Source organism: Neofelis nebulosa, chromosome 8 (genome assembly GCF_028018385.1).
Source record: "Neofelis nebulosa isolate mNeoNeb1 chromosome 8, mNeoNeb1.pri, whole genome shotgun sequence".
NCBI lineage: Eukaryota > Metazoa > Chordata > Mammalia > Carnivora > Felidae > Neofelis > Neofelis nebulosa.
This window is the reverse complement of record NC_080789.1, coordinates 77,889,110-77,907,588: the sequence shown is the minus strand read 5'-3', so window position 1 is coordinate 77,907,588 and position 18,479 is coordinate 77,889,110. Positions and strand designations below refer to the sequence as shown.

The window sequence follows — 18,479 nt, the reverse complement described above, 5'->3', positions numbered from 1 at the left end:
TTTGTGGAGACATAGAGAGGCACAGGCAGGGATCTAACACCCTGTACCAGGGAATATGCAGCTTTTAAATTATTCTTCCTGAGAATTAAAGAAACCTTTTGTAAACAGCATACCCAGGTCAAAGCCTATTGGCCTATTCTTATCTTACAAGTTTCCATCTATGCATGTTAATTATGTTTTCCCATCTATGGGTATTTATTTGCCTTGGTTCTGAAAAGAAAAAAAATCTGTTTTTGCCTTGGGTATCAGGAATGATGGGTGAGTTGTTTTACTTCTCTGAGACGCATCTATAAAAGGAAGGTAATAAATTAGCCCCATCAGTAGTCTCTAGGCCTTTGTTAGTTAGAATTAGGGGGAAAAAAAAAAAAAAATAGGTCCATTTCTAAAGAGGTCATACTGCCATCTGCTGGGAAATGGCAATAATTAATATGAAAATCTAGGACAACTGCAATTTAAATAGTGTCTCTGACAGTTGTATTGCCCTCAAGACTCGGTTATTTAAAACAGATTAAACAGCTTACCCTTGAACAACATGGTTTGAATTGCATGGGTCCACTTACACACAGATTTTTTTTTGTAAATACAATACAGTACTGTAAAGGTGTCCCTTCCTTGTGATTTTCTTAGTAACTTTTTTTCTCTAGCTTACTTTATTATAAAAAAAACTAGTGTATAACACAAATAACATATAAAATATGTATTAATTGACTTTATGTTATTGGTAAGGCTTCCAATCAAACAGTGCTGCGTTGTTCAAGGGCCAACTGTAATTGATATTTTCCAGTGCTGGTCAGGTAACTTAATTAGTTTTATTAGAATGAAAATAAGTAGATCCTGTCTGAGGAAACTAAATTTCTTAATCTATTTAAAGGAGTCTCTATGCTTATGCTAATATTTCTGCCTTCAATAAATAGCCTCTGTCTAACGTCACATTGTAGAGAGTTTTCTCCTTGGTCAAACTAAGGGGAAAACTTTTGGATTTTTTTCTTTCAGTATCACACTAGCTATATTTTACATTTAATGTGACAAAACAACAATGTTTCTATGAAACTGAAACTGATATTTTGTTGTATCCTCATGGTTGTGAAAGAATAAAGATTCATATTATATTTAATCCACTCTATTAAAAACAATTTTAGTTTTTCCTATAATGATGGTAAGTGGTCAATTTGCTATATGTCCCATAAGAGTTCAGAGCAGTTTATATATACTTGATTAATTGGTTGGTGTTTGCAACAACTGTATGGGGTAGATAGTATTATTATCTTCATTTTACAGATAGGGAAACTGAAGCACAGATGTTTTTGTCACCAAAATCAAATCAAATCAAATATTATATGTGCTTAAAAAGACTTACAGAATATTTATGGGGAGAAATTAATTATAAGAAGATGCTCTGTGTTTTTTAAAACTTAAAGTGACATATACAGTTTCCTAGGACAAAGTTGACAACTCATTAAATGATTACAGACTTTATAATTAAAGATTACCTTTAATATAAGCTTTATAAGCAAATGAATTTCTCAGAAGCCTTACTTTTCCTGCCATATATCAAAACATAAAAGGGCATCTATTATCACAACAGCAAGGGAGTCTATGTCATTTTTTAAGAACTTTCTGGAGATACAATTCACGTAAAATACATCCACCCAGCTAAAGGGTATAATTCATTGTTTTTTAGTGTATTTACAGAGTTGTGCAACCATCACCACAGTCAATTTTAGAGTATTTTCATCACACCAAAAATAAACCATGTACTCATTAACCACTCCAGCCCTGAGCAACCACTAATCTATTTTCTGTCTTTATAGATTTGTCTATTCTAGACATTTGATGTACGTGGAATCATACAACAGGTGGCCTTTCATGACTGAGTTTTTCTTTTTTCTTTTTCAATGTTTATTTATTTTAGAGAGAGAGCATGAGCAGGGGAGGTGCAGGAAGGGGGGGGGGGAACAGAGGATCCTAAGTGGGCTCCATGCTGACAGCAGAGCCCAATGCTGGGCTCAAACTCACAAACCATGAGATCATGACCTGAACTGAAGTTGAACCCTCAACAGACTGAGCCACCCAGGCGCCCTATGGCGCCCTGTGACTGGCTTTTTCCATTTAGCATAACATGTTTGAGGTTCATGTATGTTATAACATATATCAGTATTTCATTCTCTTTTCTTGGCAAGTAATATTCCATTATTTGGATATACTGCATTCTTTTTTTTAATTTTTTTATTTTTTACGTTTTTATTCATTTTTGAGACAGAGAGAGACAGAGCATGAATGGGGGAGGGTCAGAGAGAGGGAGACACAGAATCTGAAACAAGCTCCGGTCTCTGAGCTGTCAGCACAGGGGCCCGATGCGGGGCTCGAACTCACGGACCGCGAGATCGTGACCTGAGCCGAAGTCAGCGCTCAACCGACTGAGCCACCCAGGCGCCCCGGATATACCGCATTCTATTTATCCATTTACCAGTGATGAACATTTGAATTGTTTCCACTTTTTGACTGTTATGAATAATGGCATGAACATTTATGTACAAGTTTTTGTGTGCACATATGTTTTAATTCTCTCCAGTATATGCTTAGGAATGGAATTGCGTGGTCCTTTGGCAACTCTGTTCCTCCAGTTGATATTTCACTAGATTGAACTTTTTCATAGTTCTTGTTTGTCAGGGAACAGATATACATTGCCAGAATAGTTTTACTTCAAGCAGAGAAGAATAAATTATTTATTTCTGATTTCTATTTGTGTATGTCAGTCCTAGGTATACCATTACAAGAATCACACACCATTCAAATTGAGAGTCAGTTGACCAGGATAAAGACTTTATGAAAATGAATAGCATATAGGGGTACCTGGGTGGCTCAGTCTGTTAAGCATCCAACTTCGGCTCAGGTCCTGATATCACAGTTTGTGGGTTCAAGCTTTGTGTTAGACTCTGTGCTGACAGCTTGGAGCTTGGAGCCTGCTTTGGATTCTGTGTCCCCCCCTCTCTCTGCCCTTCCCCTGCTCACAGGTTCTCTCTCTCTCTCTCTCTCAAGAAGGAAGAAAAGAAAGAAAGAGAAAGAAAATTAATGGCATATAAGCAGCTTTGATTTCTTTTCTTATAAAAGTCCTTTGAATGTGCAAATTCTGACTATCTTTTCTTTTGTTCTTCCACAAAAGAGCTATCAGTACTCAATACATATAAATGTGTTCATTTAAAAGATAAACATACAGTGAAATTAAAAAATTTCTATGGGAGGGACACGTGGCTCGGTCAGTCAGTAAAGGATGCAACTCTTGATCTCAGGGTCATGGGTTTGAGTCCCACATTAGTGGTAGAGATTACTTAAAAAAATTTTTATGGGACATAATGACAATAATAATAATAATAGTTAACATATATTGTATACTTATACTGGATTAAAGAGTTCACAAATTCTGCATTCAAGTTTTCTGGCAAAACAACCCGCCCTACCATAAAAAATAAAATACTCAGTTCCAGATAGAAGATGAAGATTGTAGAAGATGAAGATTTTAGTCACTATGGAAGATGCTAATTAACAGAGCAAGTCTCCCTTGGATAAGTTCTTCACCAATAGAGATTAAAATAGTACCCTTAAAATGAATAGTAATTTTAATCTTTGAAATGCTTTACATGTCTTAGTTTGTGCACTGCTTCTGAAATCCAAATATAATTTAAGGTACTCTAAACCTCAATAGCTAAGCGAAAATATCATGCTGAAGTTGTATAAAATTATCCACAATTTAGTTATCATTGGAGGGGGAACAGACCAACCATAACTGTCTGGAAAAAATGTGTGTGTGTGTGTGTGTGTGTGCGCGTGTGTGTAAATTTTGATATCATTCTCTGTTCAAGTGGTTCCACCAGAAATATACTGAGTGTGATAATTGATACTGTATGTGGAAAATACAGACATGAAAGAGATAATGTCCTATTTGATATTTTCTGGAGAGACTATCATGAAGAACCTGACAGATTTACCTTGTAGCCTTAGAAAATGTTATTTGTAAGTCAGAATTGGCAGAGTACAGATTGAAATTCTCCTAAAATTCTCCTGTTTCCTCTAAAAACAAGGTTGAGACATATTTAGTGCCTTTTGTTCTGGTCCAATTTTTATTTTATTCAAAGGCTTTTTGGAAACAGCTTTGTCTGTTGTAATCATATATACTAATCAAATGATGTTTAGGTTTTTCAGAGTAAATACACTTAGTTTTCAAGAGAAAAAAAATTCCTAAAATAATACATTTTCATTGATATTATCTACAATATCAATAATAGAATATTTAGAAGATTTTCTGTCTCCCTTGTCAAAAATTCAACTGACTTGGCTTTTCATCAAGTACATTACATAATTACCTGCATTTTTCATTTAAAATTATTGCCCAATAGTCTGGATAAGTCCATTCATCTTCGGCTATGGTGATACAGTTTGTTATATCTAATGAAACCCAACCAGGAGGATTTGTATTGAAATATGTCTTGACTTTGAAATGAAATAGTTGCTTTTGCGAATACAGATACAAATCTGTGAAACAAAGGCGTTTGCCGTGTAGAAATATTTTGGTCATGGGAATGACCAGTTACCCAAATGTTAACAATGGCTAACATTAGAATACCTGGAGCATTAAATTCACTATCGTACTCAATCATCCTTTTGTAAGTTAAGAAACTTGCCCAGGGGCGCCTGGGTGGCGCAGTGGGTTAAGCGTCCGACTTCAGCCAGGTTACGATCTCGCGGTCGGTGAGTTCGAGCCCCACGTCGGGCTCTGGGCTGATGGCTCGGAGCCTGGAGCCTGTTTCCGATTCTGTGTCTCCCTCTCTCTGCACCTCCCCCGTTCATGCTCTGTCTGTCTCTCTCTGTCCCAAAAATAAATAAAAAACGTTGGAAAAAAAATTTTTTTTAAAAAAAAGAAACTTGCCCAGAGTCATAGAGTTAGGTAAATGTTGGTGCCACGATTAGAGTCGAATTCTCCAACAGCCTAGTTGGGTTTTTTTTTTTAACCTGTAATACTATTCTTTTGGAATATTTTGGTTTCTATAGCCATAATATGTACCTTGAAGATTGTGTTCCAGATATGGGCAAGCACTATGTCATAAAATCAAAGCTATGACTTAGAAGGCTCCAATAATAAGATAACATAACTGTATTTTTAATTCTAATTTCATGACTGTACTATACATTTGATCTTAGACAAAAGGCCGAGAAACGATGAGTGTACTATACAGGCAGTCCTTGTTCTGCATGATATTGTTGGGTCATAAATGATTGTGTAAACTGAAACCATGCAAAACAAACTCATAACTAATGGAGAAAATTCAATTGTACTATGATCTTTTTTCTTTCTCTCTCTCTTTTTTGTTTTGAAGTAAGGTCTATGCTCAATGTGGGGCTTGAACTCATGACTCCAAGATCAAGAGTCGCATGCTCTACCAACTGAGCCAGCCAGGTGCTCTTTGTTTTGTGATCTTTAAAAATTTTTTATCAGAACATTCAAAACTCCCTTATTGTTGGTTATAAATATATAAAGAATTGAAAAAATAGTAAAACTACTTAGTACACTGTAATCCAAAAATTAGAAACATATTTAAAGTTTTCCTTGTAAAAAACTTATCTTTGAGATAAAAATTTAACCCTCCCCAAAATAAACTAGGGAAATTAAATTTATGTTTTATAAAATATTAAAGATATCCAAGCTTTTGAAACAGAAATTCGAACTGTGCCTCCTCCCCACCAAACACTTATCAAGAATAGTTTGATCTTGCCACCCTCTCATCACATAATTTATTATCGGAACAAGAATCTTTTCTATGCCTTGTTAAATTGTCATACTCATAAGTTTGGATCAGCTTTCAACATTCTATCCTTTGCACTTTCAGTGTCTGAAAATATCTCTGAGAGTGCCTTTAGTGTGCCCATGTCATTTTCTCTAGAACCTTTTAATCCTTTTTGTAACAACTATTCTTTTGATTTATATCGATACCTCTCCATCACCAAATTGCCTTGGCTGCATATCTAAATTCCTTGAAATGGCATCAGGGTCAATATTCGCAAATTCAACCGTTTCTCCTGTAACTCCATTTATGTTTAATTCAGATTTCACTTCCAATATGTCTCTCTTTGTTTCTTTGCTGCTTGTTCATTCCTTCCTTCCTTTTCCTTTCGTTTTTTCGCTTTCCCTCCCTCCCTTTCTTCCTTTCTTTTCTTTCTTTCCATCTCTCTCCCTCCCTCCCTTCTTTTCTTTTCCTTTCTTCTCTTTCCTTTCTCTTCTTTCTTTCTTTCTTTCTTTCTTTCTTTCTTTCTTTCTTTCTTTCTTTCTTTCCCAATGCCCTCTTTGGACTATTTTTGTGAAACATCATGTGGGTTTATCACTGGAAGACGGTGAGACAACACAACTACACTTTGCTGTCTGTGAATGAACTGAATAACAGATATGCAGTGACCAATCACTGAAAGACTTTGGAAGAAGTAATGTAATTGTTCACTGGTCATGATGTTATTATGTAATGATTTTGTATATTGAAGCAGCAAAGTTTATACCTTACACATTGTTCACAGTTAATGTACCAGTCATCAAAATTCAAACTGTGTTTTGGGGGACTGGTGTTTTAACTAACGATGGTCACTGAAATTAATACATATTAGAACCTTAAGTGAAGACTCTCTATGTATGATAATAATATGAAGGATATCAAGTATCACAAAGAATCATAAAAATATTACTCTACTGTATTACAAATTTACAGATAGCTGTGGATCTCCTAAAATAATATGCTGATATAATATTAATTATAGTTTAATAATTGATATTATCATGTTATTATAATAATAATTTTATTTAACCCCTAGGAATTTAGAAGTTTGGAGGGATATAATGTATGATTCAGGAAAATTTTAAAGTTCAAATTGATAAATTACTTTAGTTATAAAAACACTCAACATCAAGCTGTTATCTTTAAATAATATTTAAATATTTAAATAATAATATCAATATATTAGTAATATCAATATATTGATACTGTATTTATAGAATATATTATATTATGTATTATATTATTATGTTATATATTAGTATAATATCAAATATTAACAATATCAATATTTGCTTATTAAAAACACATTTATGTCATAATCACGTAAAAACTTTTAATTCATGGGGCGCCTGGGTGGCTCGGTCAGTTAAGCGTCTGACTTCAGCTCAGGTCATGATCTCACGGTCTGGGAGTTCGAGCCCCGCGTCAGGCTCTGTGCTGACAGCTCAGATCCTGGAGCCTGTTTCAGATTCTGTGTCTCCCTCTCTCTCTGCCCCTCCCCTGTTCATGCTCTGTCTCTCTCTGTCTCAAAAATAAATAAACGTTAAAAAAAAAAAATTAAAAAAAAAAACAACTTTTAATTCATAATGATTATCTGAATGGAGGGAAGAAAATGTTCTTTTAAATATATATATTTAACACAAATATGTATTTAAATATATATATACTTTTTGTTTTTTAATTTTTTAGTGTTTATTCATGTTTGAGAGACATGACGCGTGAGGGGGGGGATAGAAAGAGAGAGGGAGACACAGAATCTGAAGCAGGCTCCAGGTTCTGAGCTGTCAGCACAGAGCCCAACATGGGACTCGAACTCACAAACCATGAGATCATGACCTGAGCTGAAGTCAGATGCTCAACCGACTGAGCCACCCAGGTGCCCTATATACTTTTAATATTTATTTGTTTTGAGAGAGAAAGAGAGCAGGAGGGGGAGGGGCAGAGACAGAGGGAGAGAGAGAATCCAAATCAGGCTCCATGCTCAGCACAGAGGCTGATGTACGGCTTGAACCCACAAACCGTGAGATCATGACCTGAGCTGAAAGCAAGAGTTAGATGCTTAATTGACTGAGCCACTGAGGCACCCCCAGGAAATGCTTTTTAAAATTCTCCTATTATGGGGGTGCTTGGGTGGCTCAGTTGGCTAAGCATCTGCCTCTTGGTCTCAGCTCAGGTTTCTGGAGTTCAAACCCCACATTGTGCTGTGCTGACAGTATGGAGCCTGCTTCAGATTCTCTCTCCCTCGTTCTCTGCCACTCCACCCCTCTGAAAACAAATAAATAAACTTAAAAAATTCTCCTATTATAATTTCTTATAAACTTATGCTTTTTAAAAAAAAATTAACGGGGGCGCCTGGGTGGCGCAGTCGGTTAAGCGTCCGACTTCAGCCAGGTCACGATCTCGCGGTCCGTGAGTTCGAGCCCCGCGTCAGGCTCTGGGCTGATGGCTCAGAGCCTGGAGCCTGTTTCCGCTTCTGTGCCTCCCTCTCTCTCTGCCCCTCCCCCGTTCATGCTCTGTCTCTCTCTGTCCCAAAAATAAATAAAAAAAAAATAATAATAAAAATAAAAAAAATAAAAAAAAAAATAAAAAAAAATTAACGTTTATTTATTTTTGAGACAGAGGGAGACAAAGAGACAGAGCATGAGTGGGGGAGGGGCGGAAAGAGAGGGAGACACAGAATCCGAAGCAGGCTCCAGGCCCCAAGCTGTCAGCACAAAGCCCAACGTGGGGCTTGAACTCACGAACTATGAGATCATGACCTGAGCACAAGTTGGATGCTTAACCGATTGTGCCACTTGGGTGCCTTTTTATAAACTTATGTTTAATGAGACAGTATTTTACATTGAGATTAGAATTTTTTTAATATACAATAATACTACCTATGTAATAACAGAACTGTCATGTTAATCAAATATATTGCTAATTTTTAAAATTCCTGTTTGGACTGAAGGAATTGAAATGGTTTATAAATTGTTCTTTTAGCCCTAAAACTCTATGTTTTTATATTAAAATCTATCAAATTTTGAGCATGTCTGTTTTGGAGATCAAATGCTTATTTTTTATTTTAAGGGGATGGTTAGTGTTCCCAGCATTATTTAGTAAGTTAAAGCCTTAGGTGTTAAATCTGATTTTTGGTTGAGCTCTCAGAAGGAAAGGATGATTCATAGGCACCTTGAGACAGTCACTTATCCCACATGAACTAAGGAGCATATATTCTCCAAGGCTCTGAAAATAAAGACAGTGCTAAGTACCATCTCTTGAAGTCATGTTGTGTTTTCTGCAAGATGTTAAGATAAAAATAAGATTGTTTGGATAACATTCAGGTTTCATGAGTGTATGTGTATAATGCATGAGAATTGGGATGAGTAAATATGCATAGCATAATTCTTTTAAAATGATGTACTTTTAGACTGATTGACTTACCAGAACTGCTGAAATAAGAAAACACACTCCAATTTAATTTGCAATAATGGAGACATTGGCTCTGCTGCAGTTATTTTAAATGTATACATGCCTGACTGTGAATGGATCAAGTGCGTCATTGGCATTGCATTGAAATCATTCAGACACTTTTTTTTTTGCCATCACAGGTAGAGCGGGAAAAGGCCATTCTTCTGGCCAATCTCCAGGAGTCACAGACGCAGCTGGAACACACCAAGGGGGCGCTGACAGAGCAGCACGAACGGGTGCACCGGCTAACAGAACACGTTAATGCCATGAGAGGCCTACAGAGCAGCAAAGAACTCAAGGCTGAGCTGGATGGGGAGAAGGGCCGGGACTCAGCAGAGGAGGCCCATGACTATGAGGTGGACATCAATGGCTTAGAGATCCTTGAATGCAAGTATAGGGTGGCAGTAACTGAGGTGATTGATTTGAAAGCTGAAATTAAGGCCTTAAAGGAGAAATATAATAAATCTGTAGAAAACTATACTGATGAGAAAGCCAAGTATGAGAGTAAGATCCAAATGTATGATGAGCAGGTTACAAGTCTTGAAAAGACCACCAAGGAGAGTGGAGAGAAGATGGCTCACATGGAGAAGGAGTTGCAAAAGATGACCAGCATAGCTAACGAAAATCACAATACCCTTAATACAGCCCAGGATGAGCTGGTGACATTTAGTGAGGAGCTAGCCCAGCTTTACCACCATGTATGTCTGTGTAATAACGAAACCCCCAACAGGGTCATGCTGGACTACTATAGGCAAAGCAGAGTCACTCGTAGTGGCAGCCTGAAAGGGCCTGATGATCCCAGGGGACTTTTGTCTCCACGATTAGCCAGGCGGGGTGTGTCATCCCCAGTAGAAACAAGGACCTCATCTGAACCAGTTTCAAAAGAAAACACAGAGGCCAGCAAAGAACCAAGTCCAACCAAGACCCCCACAATCTCTCCTGTTATTACTGCCCCACCATCATCTCCAGTATTGGATACAAGTGACATCCGCAAAGAGCCAATGAATATCTACAACCTTAATGCCATAATTCGGGACCAAATCAAACATCTGCAGAAAGCTGTGGACCGGTCCTTGCAACTGTCTCGTCAAAGAGCAGCAGCACGGGAGCTGGCCCCCATGATTGATAAAGACAAGGAAGCCTTAATGGAAGAGATCCTCAAGCTCAAGTCCCTGCTGAGCACCAAACGGGAGCAGATTGCCACACTGAGAGCAGTACTGAAAGCCAACAAACAGGTGATCTCATTCTACTGACAACACATGCTAGCCAACACTTTCTTAACTAGTTAATTCTTTAATGGTTTTAGTATCCTTTATCATCAGGATGAGAGTTCAGATTCCTGGTCAGCAGAGTAATAAATCAAACTATGTCTCAGTGCCAGATCAGAATGTAATAATTATTTTTCAGTGAGTGAGTAGATGATACAGGAGAGTAGCTATGCCCCTCTAGGGGAGGTCGAGGTGAGGAAGTTAAAGCAGGATCCAAGAGGACGATCTAGTTGCAGATGTAGAAAAGCAATTCAGGCAGTACTTAGCTGGAGTCCAGCAGTCACTGAGTGTGCAAACAGGAGATGGAGGGGGGTTGAATGGGCTGGCATGGCAGCATATACCAGGGAGACACTCTGACAAGCCCCAGAGCAAGCAGAGGGGAGCCCTCTAGAGAGAGATATAGAATGTCTACGAGCTCTGCCAGTGACCACGTATCTGGAATTTAGGTTCAGTTGCGATGTTAATTCATCACCTAGCTTAAGCTGTGGAAACTTTTTCCTAAGCATAGATCTTGTCCTTCTGGAATAAGCAGGGAATGCTACAACATGACCCTACCTGACTAATTCCTAGATCTTCTCTGTGACTGAATTTGTTTTCCACCCTTGAGCTTTACCGGAGTGAGAATGCTGTGAAATATAGATGGGAAAATATTTTTAACCTCTGTTTAGTTTCTCTGGAACATAAACCTTAAAAGATACATTTGAGAAGGGTGCTGATAAAGGGTGTTGATAAAGGGAAAGCATCAAATGCCTTCTTGCAAATGTAAGCAGTGCTGGTGTTGGGGGTGACGGTTAATTTCAGATGCAATGCTCCTTCTCCTTTTACCCTTATATGAGGGAAGCCACACCAATATTGTGTCATCCACAGTACAGTTTTTTAGCGTCTTTGTCTTTAGTTCCCATAAATCCCCTGATATAATTGGGAGGTCTGTCCCACAAGCAGTAATTTCTTTGCACTGTAAACATGTTTTATATAAATCTAAGGACAAATTAGGACCTTCTTTTGTGCCATCACTTCAAGGAAATAGAAGAGATTAGGATGAATAAAGAATTTGCGAGAGATCTGACTCCAATTTGAGGTCAGAATGAAAGAATTTGTGGGGCGCCTGGGTGGCTCAGTTGGTTAAGTGTCCGACTCATGGTTTTAGCTCAGGTCATGATCTCATGGTTTCTGAGTTCGAGCCCCTGTCAGTGCAGAGCCTGCTTGGGATTCTCTCTCTGTCCCTCTCTCTCTGCCTTTCCCCTGCTCTATCTCTCTCTCAAAAATAAATAAGTAAAAACTTAAAAAAAAAATAATTTGCTACCATAAACTACCACAATCCAAAGACACAGTTATTTAGAGTAATCATAAAAAACCAATACCATATCACTAAAAACCACATTAGATAAGGCTTAGACAACCTTTATCAAGGACCTAATATCCTGGGCATTCTTGCTCAAGCCACTCAAATAGCATCTCTGACTTCTTCCTGAAGGTTGAATATGAACAACCTAGAAATCTAGATCTATAAGTGACAAGACGCTTAAATGATGCAGAAGTATAGATAGGCATGGTTGATAAACCATGAAAGACTAATTTGTGAATGAGCATTCATTGATTACATAGTTCAAGGCAGGTGGTAGATAAGGATGCCAATTAAGTGACCAAGTAATCTAGTAGGAGTTCAACACATGCCTGTTAACTATTTGCAGAGTAGGACATGTCATTGAGAGGTATAAACAGTATCATAGGAATTCGGTGCAATACAGGAATACAAAGCATTCCTGGCTGAATTTTTATTTTCTCAGTGGTTTGTGGTACCATTTGCATTACATTAGCATCACAAACCTTATGGTCTCAGTAAATAAAATGAAAACACATTTCTAGCCATGCATTTAGTTTACATTTTAATGATGTTGGCCCTATCGCTATGATGCTTATGTGCCATAAATAACTTCAGATGTCTGCAGATGACATCCATTATGTTTATACATTGTGGAATGTTCACTATCAAGACTAAGGTAAGAATTCTGTCATAAAGGGAAAAGGGGGAATCTTCTTGTTTTAAAAATAGACATTCTGCATTCTCTATGAATTTTTTCATAGACTTCGGGTTTTTCTGTATGCACAGTGTCTTCTGAAATATGCAAATGTTTATGAAATAGCATCTGTGTACTAAACTGTGCTAGATGCTAAACATTCAAAGAAGACTGATACATGGTCCCTGCCCTTCAGAATAGGACTCACAAACTGGTAAGAATGTTGGGAAAGAAACAGATCATTACAGTTTGGTATTATACATGCTGTAATAGAAGTTATGGAAACATTGCCGAGGAAGCAATTGATGTTTCCTAAAGGAGTTAGGAAAAAAAAAAAAAAGACTTCATGGAAGCAGTTTTACTTGAGTTTGTTCTTAAAGGATAAGGAGTTGTTTTCCAGGAGAGGAAGAAACAATTCCAAGCAGAAAGAATAGTAGGTAGAAAGTCAAAGAATAGAATGATATATTCAGGGAATGGTTGTGAAGATGTCTGTGGCTGGAAGCAAGATTTTTTATTTACAAAGTTAAGTTAGGGAGCATGGAGAATGTAGCAAATGCAGACATCAGCAAATCTACTCATGGGCTGAAGATACTTGGAGTTTCTAACTTCTGAAAAAGCTTTGTGCAGTCTGGACCAACAAGTCTACAAACAGAACTGAGTCTTTGGGGGTATTTCTCACAAATAATAAATGAGTTTGTGCTTCTATTTCAGATCTTGCTCTTCTGTTATTCCCTTCTCTCCTCCCCTTGGATAACTGACCATTTGGCTTCATATGCTTACCAATTTGTTACACCTACATTTTCACAACTTAAGCTTAACGGTTCTGTATGAATATATGTATAAATTTTAAAAAAAATTAAACTGCCATTTTTCTCCCCAGATCAATTTCTGCATTCTGGATAATTTTCTGAATCGATAGTATTTCTGAAGATTCCATTGAGTTATAGCTACAGAATACGCTAAAATATTTTATCAGTAAATTCTCATTTTAATCTGAATTTAAATTCAATTAAAACCTATAAGAAACGACTTTGGAATCAAGACATTAACAAGTTACTCTATCCTAACATTGTTTTAATTATAAAAAGAATCCAGGTATCTCAATAGAAGTTGGCACTTTGCATAAGAAAGTTGAAGCTGTCCATTTTAAGCACAAAAGGAAATGTTAAAAACCAGGAACATCCCATTAGCAATGGATTTTTTTTCATTAGTAGTGGATTTTTTCATTAGTATTGAGTATTTTTACACACTCTGAAAAGCTGCGGTTAACAGTTTGATTAAAATGGCATGTTTTCGGGGTGCCTGGGTGTCTCACTCGGTTAAGCGTCCGACTTCGGCTCAGGTCATGATCTCGCGGTTTGTGAGTTCAAGCCCGCATCGGGCTCTGTGCTGACAGCTCAGAGCCTGGAGCCTGCTTCAGATTCTGTGTCTTCCTCTATCTCTCTGCCTCTCCCTTGCTCATGCTTTGTCACTTTCTGCCTCAAAAATAAATAAAACATTAAAAAAATTTTTTTTTAAATGGTATGTTTTCTGTTTGGCTTCAATTTATATATACACCATGTGCTGTGCATCAAACAGGCAGTCCCTGAATACACATTGATTTCATGCATTGATTCAGTTAACATTTTTCTTTCTTCTTACGGTGTGTCAAGCTAGTTTTCAGTTTGAAACGCTGTTAATTCCAAAAGATTCAGAAATGCCCAAATTCTAAGTTTAAAGGGATATTTTAATTCATTCAAACATTTTGGAATTTCTCCTTTTTTGGAAATTGTGAAGAATTAAATTAGACTATAATTTATTGTTTTGAAGTTGTATGCAAAGGCAGGAAGTAATCGGTTCCTTGTGAATTCTTTTCCTTAAACATGTAAATGGATTTATAGTTTATTGTGTACTCATACTATAAATTGCAATGGCCTGTGTCTTTTATTCTATGTTTTAGGCCCCTAGAGCACAGGGGCAAGAATATTTGCATTCTGTTATATTTCTTTTTCTTTTTTACTTTTTTAACATTTATTTATTTTTGAAAGAGCACAAGTGGGGGAGGAGCAGAGAGAGAGGGAGACACAGAATCTGAATGAAGCAGGCTCCAGGCTCCAAGTTGTCAGCACAGAGCCCAACATGGGGCTCGAACTCATGATCCGTGAGATCATGACCTGAGCTGAAGCCGGACATTTTACTGACAGAGCCACCCAGGCGCCCCACATTCTGTTGTATTTCATTTGGAAGCTGTGCTTCTTTACTGCCTTCTCCTTGATAAAATCCTTCTTGTATAAAGTTTAACTTTAGCTCCCTTTCTGTCTGAAAAATTGCAGACTCAGGAATCTGCATTAAAATATTTTCTGAACTACGATCATTTCCTTAGCTTCTGATACTCTGGTTCACAGCTGGCTTCCAGGGTGATTTAACCATGTTACAGATTTTAAAGAAAAACTGCCTTATGTCCGTCCAAGTACATATATATGTTTATATAAAATTAACCAAACCAATTTCACTTTCCATTTATGAAAGAAAGTCCTAGACCCAGCATGGAAAAATCTGTATGATAGGTTTTCCTGATACGAAAATCCTAAGCGTTGTGATTTTTCTGCTTCAGACAGCTGAGGTGGCTCTAGCTAATCTCAAGAACAAATATGAAAATGAGAAAGCAATGGTGACTGAAACTATGACGAAGCTTAGAAATGAACTGAAGGCTTTGAAAGAAGATGCAGCAACTTTCTCATCCCTGAGAGCAATGTTTGCAACAAGGTAACAGTTTTTTCTTCCAAGATGAGGTGGGGTGCTTGGGAGAAAGACTTTAAAATTCACATTCACATGCACACCTCTTGGTGTGCCATCTAAGAGGGTGAGGGGTGAAGAAAATACTTGAGATTCCACTCTGACCTGTCTAAGGCAAAATGTTGTGTGCTGTTTTCCAGAGCCCTCTACTGGACACACTGGATCAAGCAATTCGTTTACATAGAAGTATTTTTAAATTAATAGATATTTTTTCCTAGAGCTTATGTGCCAAAAAGAATTAGGACCCCCCCCCCAAAAAAAAGCCTCTGATAATGGGGAGGAAATGTTTTTCTTAAAATTGCTAAATATTGTATTATCACCACTGAAATTTATTTCTGTGACATAAAAGTGCTTATCATTAGTAAGTATTACATGAGAAAGACATGTTCATGATGAATATAAGTACTCATTATATCAGCTAATTATTTGGACTTTAATACACTATGAATTAAATTATAATTTTTTTTTGTGAGAGAGAGCATGAATGGGGAAGTGGGGCAGGGAGAGAGAGAGAGACAGAGAGACAGAGAGAGAGAGAGAGAGAGAATGAGACAATCTTAAGCAGGCACCACACTGTCAACACAGAGCTCAACGTGGGTCTTCATCTCATGAACTGTGAGATCATGACTTGAGCTGAAATCAAGAGTCAGACGCTCAACCAACTGACCCATCCAGGCGCTCCTAAATTATAATTTCTAAAATGTAATTGTATTTATCACCAAGTTTTTCACATTGCCATGCTAATTAACTAGATAAATATTAGTGACTACCTCTCCCCACCAGTTTCATTATGAAGTGCTTTGTGTTTAAACTTGAAGTGATTAAGCATGTATGGATTCAAAGCTTTCAAAATCTTGAGATTTTCAATAGTGTCGCCATCCCCTTTTTACTGTCACAATTCAGTGCCAAAACAAAAGCAGTCATGTATCTTATATAATACACACGTGGTACAAAATTCATAAAGCATAACTATGGGTTTATTTGCAGATTTAGTAGATAACTTATATGTAGCTGATATAAGTGTAAAAAACAAAACAAAACAAAACAAATCCTGGGTTTTATAGGAGCCCTGGAATCTGTCTGGCTTTCTTGCATATGAGGAGAGAAAAGTTTCAAGCTCATACTTTGCGATTGACTCTCTTGGTGATGGCTGTTAGAGGGCTGAGTGCTTGGTGAACCACAGAGATGCAGAAGACCTGAATGAACTGACCTCTGGGTCTGATCCTGGGAGAGTTTGAGGAATAGAGTGGATATATTTATACACCTCTGGCCACCGTGGGGGGCAGCATAGAGAATGGGGATGGTACACAATGCTCCCCTCTTTGATGAAAGAAATCAGTCAGCATTACATGTAGAATTAAAATATATATATTTCCTCTTTTAAACAGAAATCAAAATATTTTTAATGGGACATTTATAGTCTTAATCTGGCTTAAATAACCAGAAATTTGTTTTTTTGTTTTGTTTTGTTTTGTTTTGTTTTAGGTATAGTAACTGCCTTGCTCCATAGTATTTTTAAAAATATTGTTATCTGACCAATTAAATCCAGGATGTTAAACCCACCTCGTATTTTACTAAGACGCAATATTTCTTTTGGTATCCCTACTATGCTTCTTGACATTTAAGTTTAACAAAACTGGGACCCACCTGCATCTCAAGTTCTTTCACCTAGAGTCTGTTTTTTCTTTAAAATGCTGCAAGGCTTATCTTAATTTCAAAGTTTGCACGGCACATTTTGGATATCTCCATCAAGTCATTAACTCTCAGCTGGTGCATGAAGAGTATTTGTTGTTATTATATTAGTGGGTAAGTAAACTCAGAAAAAAAAAACTGAAAAGTGTGTGATCAAGCCTCCCTTCCAAATGTTTGTGTGCTTAGATTTTACTTTTGTTGGGGAAAAAAGATCCCTGAGCTTATCTTTTGGCTACAGCACAAGTATCAAAGCCGAAGAAAGATGTTCCCGACAGCCTGCTATATCTGTAGCAAACCCTATGCAAATCTTGATTTTCTTTGACATCTATTGCTTTATCTTCTGGTTAAGAAATCTTTGAAAATATTCAGGTTTCTAATTCAGGCAAATCTGCCATATTGAAAACAGTGCAGCTGCAATGGGGACTCAAAGTAAAACCTATAAATACAGATAAAGGAGGAAATGTTTTCTTTATAAACACTATTATTCCTTTGCATGCTACAAGCCTAGTCTATGATAAACCTGTCACGTTCCTTTGAAGAAGATCATGTTACACAGTAGAAGAAGCTATTGTAACACATCTAAGATGCTGTGAACATTACCTGAAATGTTACAGTTCACTCTTCTGCCACCATGGAGCAGCCTCCATAATAACTCTGTCACTGGGATTTAAGATGTCATCCATTAAGAGTGTCCCCGTATGCACTCCATGGTATAGAAGAACCATCAGTTCTTGAACCGTCTCCAGTTTTCCACTGTAATAGGTTACCTCCATTGTGCTCAGGGAAGACCAGTGTTCTAAATCTAAATTCCAGTGAAATTCTCAACTCAAGTTCCACATTTAGTGTCCCCAAGATTTTCTCCTGACCACTTTTTTGTTTGGGTTCTAGATGCGATGAGTATGTCACACAGTTGGATGAGATGCAGAGACAGTTAGCAGCCGCAGAGGATGAGAAGAAGACTCTAAACACTTTGTTACGAATGGCTATCCAGCAAAAACTCGCCCTGACCCAGCGGCTGGAGGACTTAGAGTTTGACCATGAGCAGTCCCGACGCAGCAAAGGCAAACTTGGAAAGAGCAAGATCGGCAGCCCTAAAGTAAGTGGGGAGGCATCAGTCACCGTGCCCACCATAGACACTTACCTCCTGCATAGTCAGGGCCCACAGACACCCAACATTCGGGTCAGCAGTGGCACTCAGAGGAAAAGGTATGCATGCAGCGATCTTCATAGTATGGTGCAGAGGCCAGATTTTTAGTTAACTGCAAAAGTTAATGTGCTCTTCTTGTGGAGGATGGAGGAAGGGAAGGAAGAGAATAACTGGGAGTGGGTGTATAAATGGGCCTTGCTTGGCTTTTCCAAATCAAATCCTTTTGATAATCGTGTTTATTTGTTCCTTTCTGTCCCCCATGCCCCACGTCTTGATTAACCGTAATATAATTTTTGAGTATCTGTCAACATTT

General features: G+C 37.5%; 1 protein-coding gene across 7 annotated transcripts in view; it reads left to right on the top strand.

The window, feature by feature from the left end:
• Nucleotides 1–18,479, top strand: part of BICD1 (BICD cargo adaptor 1) — a 261,478-nt gene that overhangs the window by 206,158 nt on the left and 36,841 nt on the right. For 5 of the 7 annotated variants that reach the window (XM_058743157.1, XM_058743160.1, XM_058743158.1 and 2 more), the window contains exons 5-7: nt 9,407–10,501; nt 15,146–15,297; nt 17,908–18,115. In XM_058743157.1, coding sequence (XP_058599140.1) covers nt 9,407–10,501; nt 15,146–15,297; nt 17,908–18,115 — 1,455 coding nt within the window. Of the gene's footprint in view, nt 1–9,406; nt 10,502–15,145; nt 15,298–17,907; nt 18,226–18,479 lie in introns of all 7 variants that reach the window. The other 2 variants (XM_058743156.1, XM_058743161.1) reach the window with 1 other exon arrangement.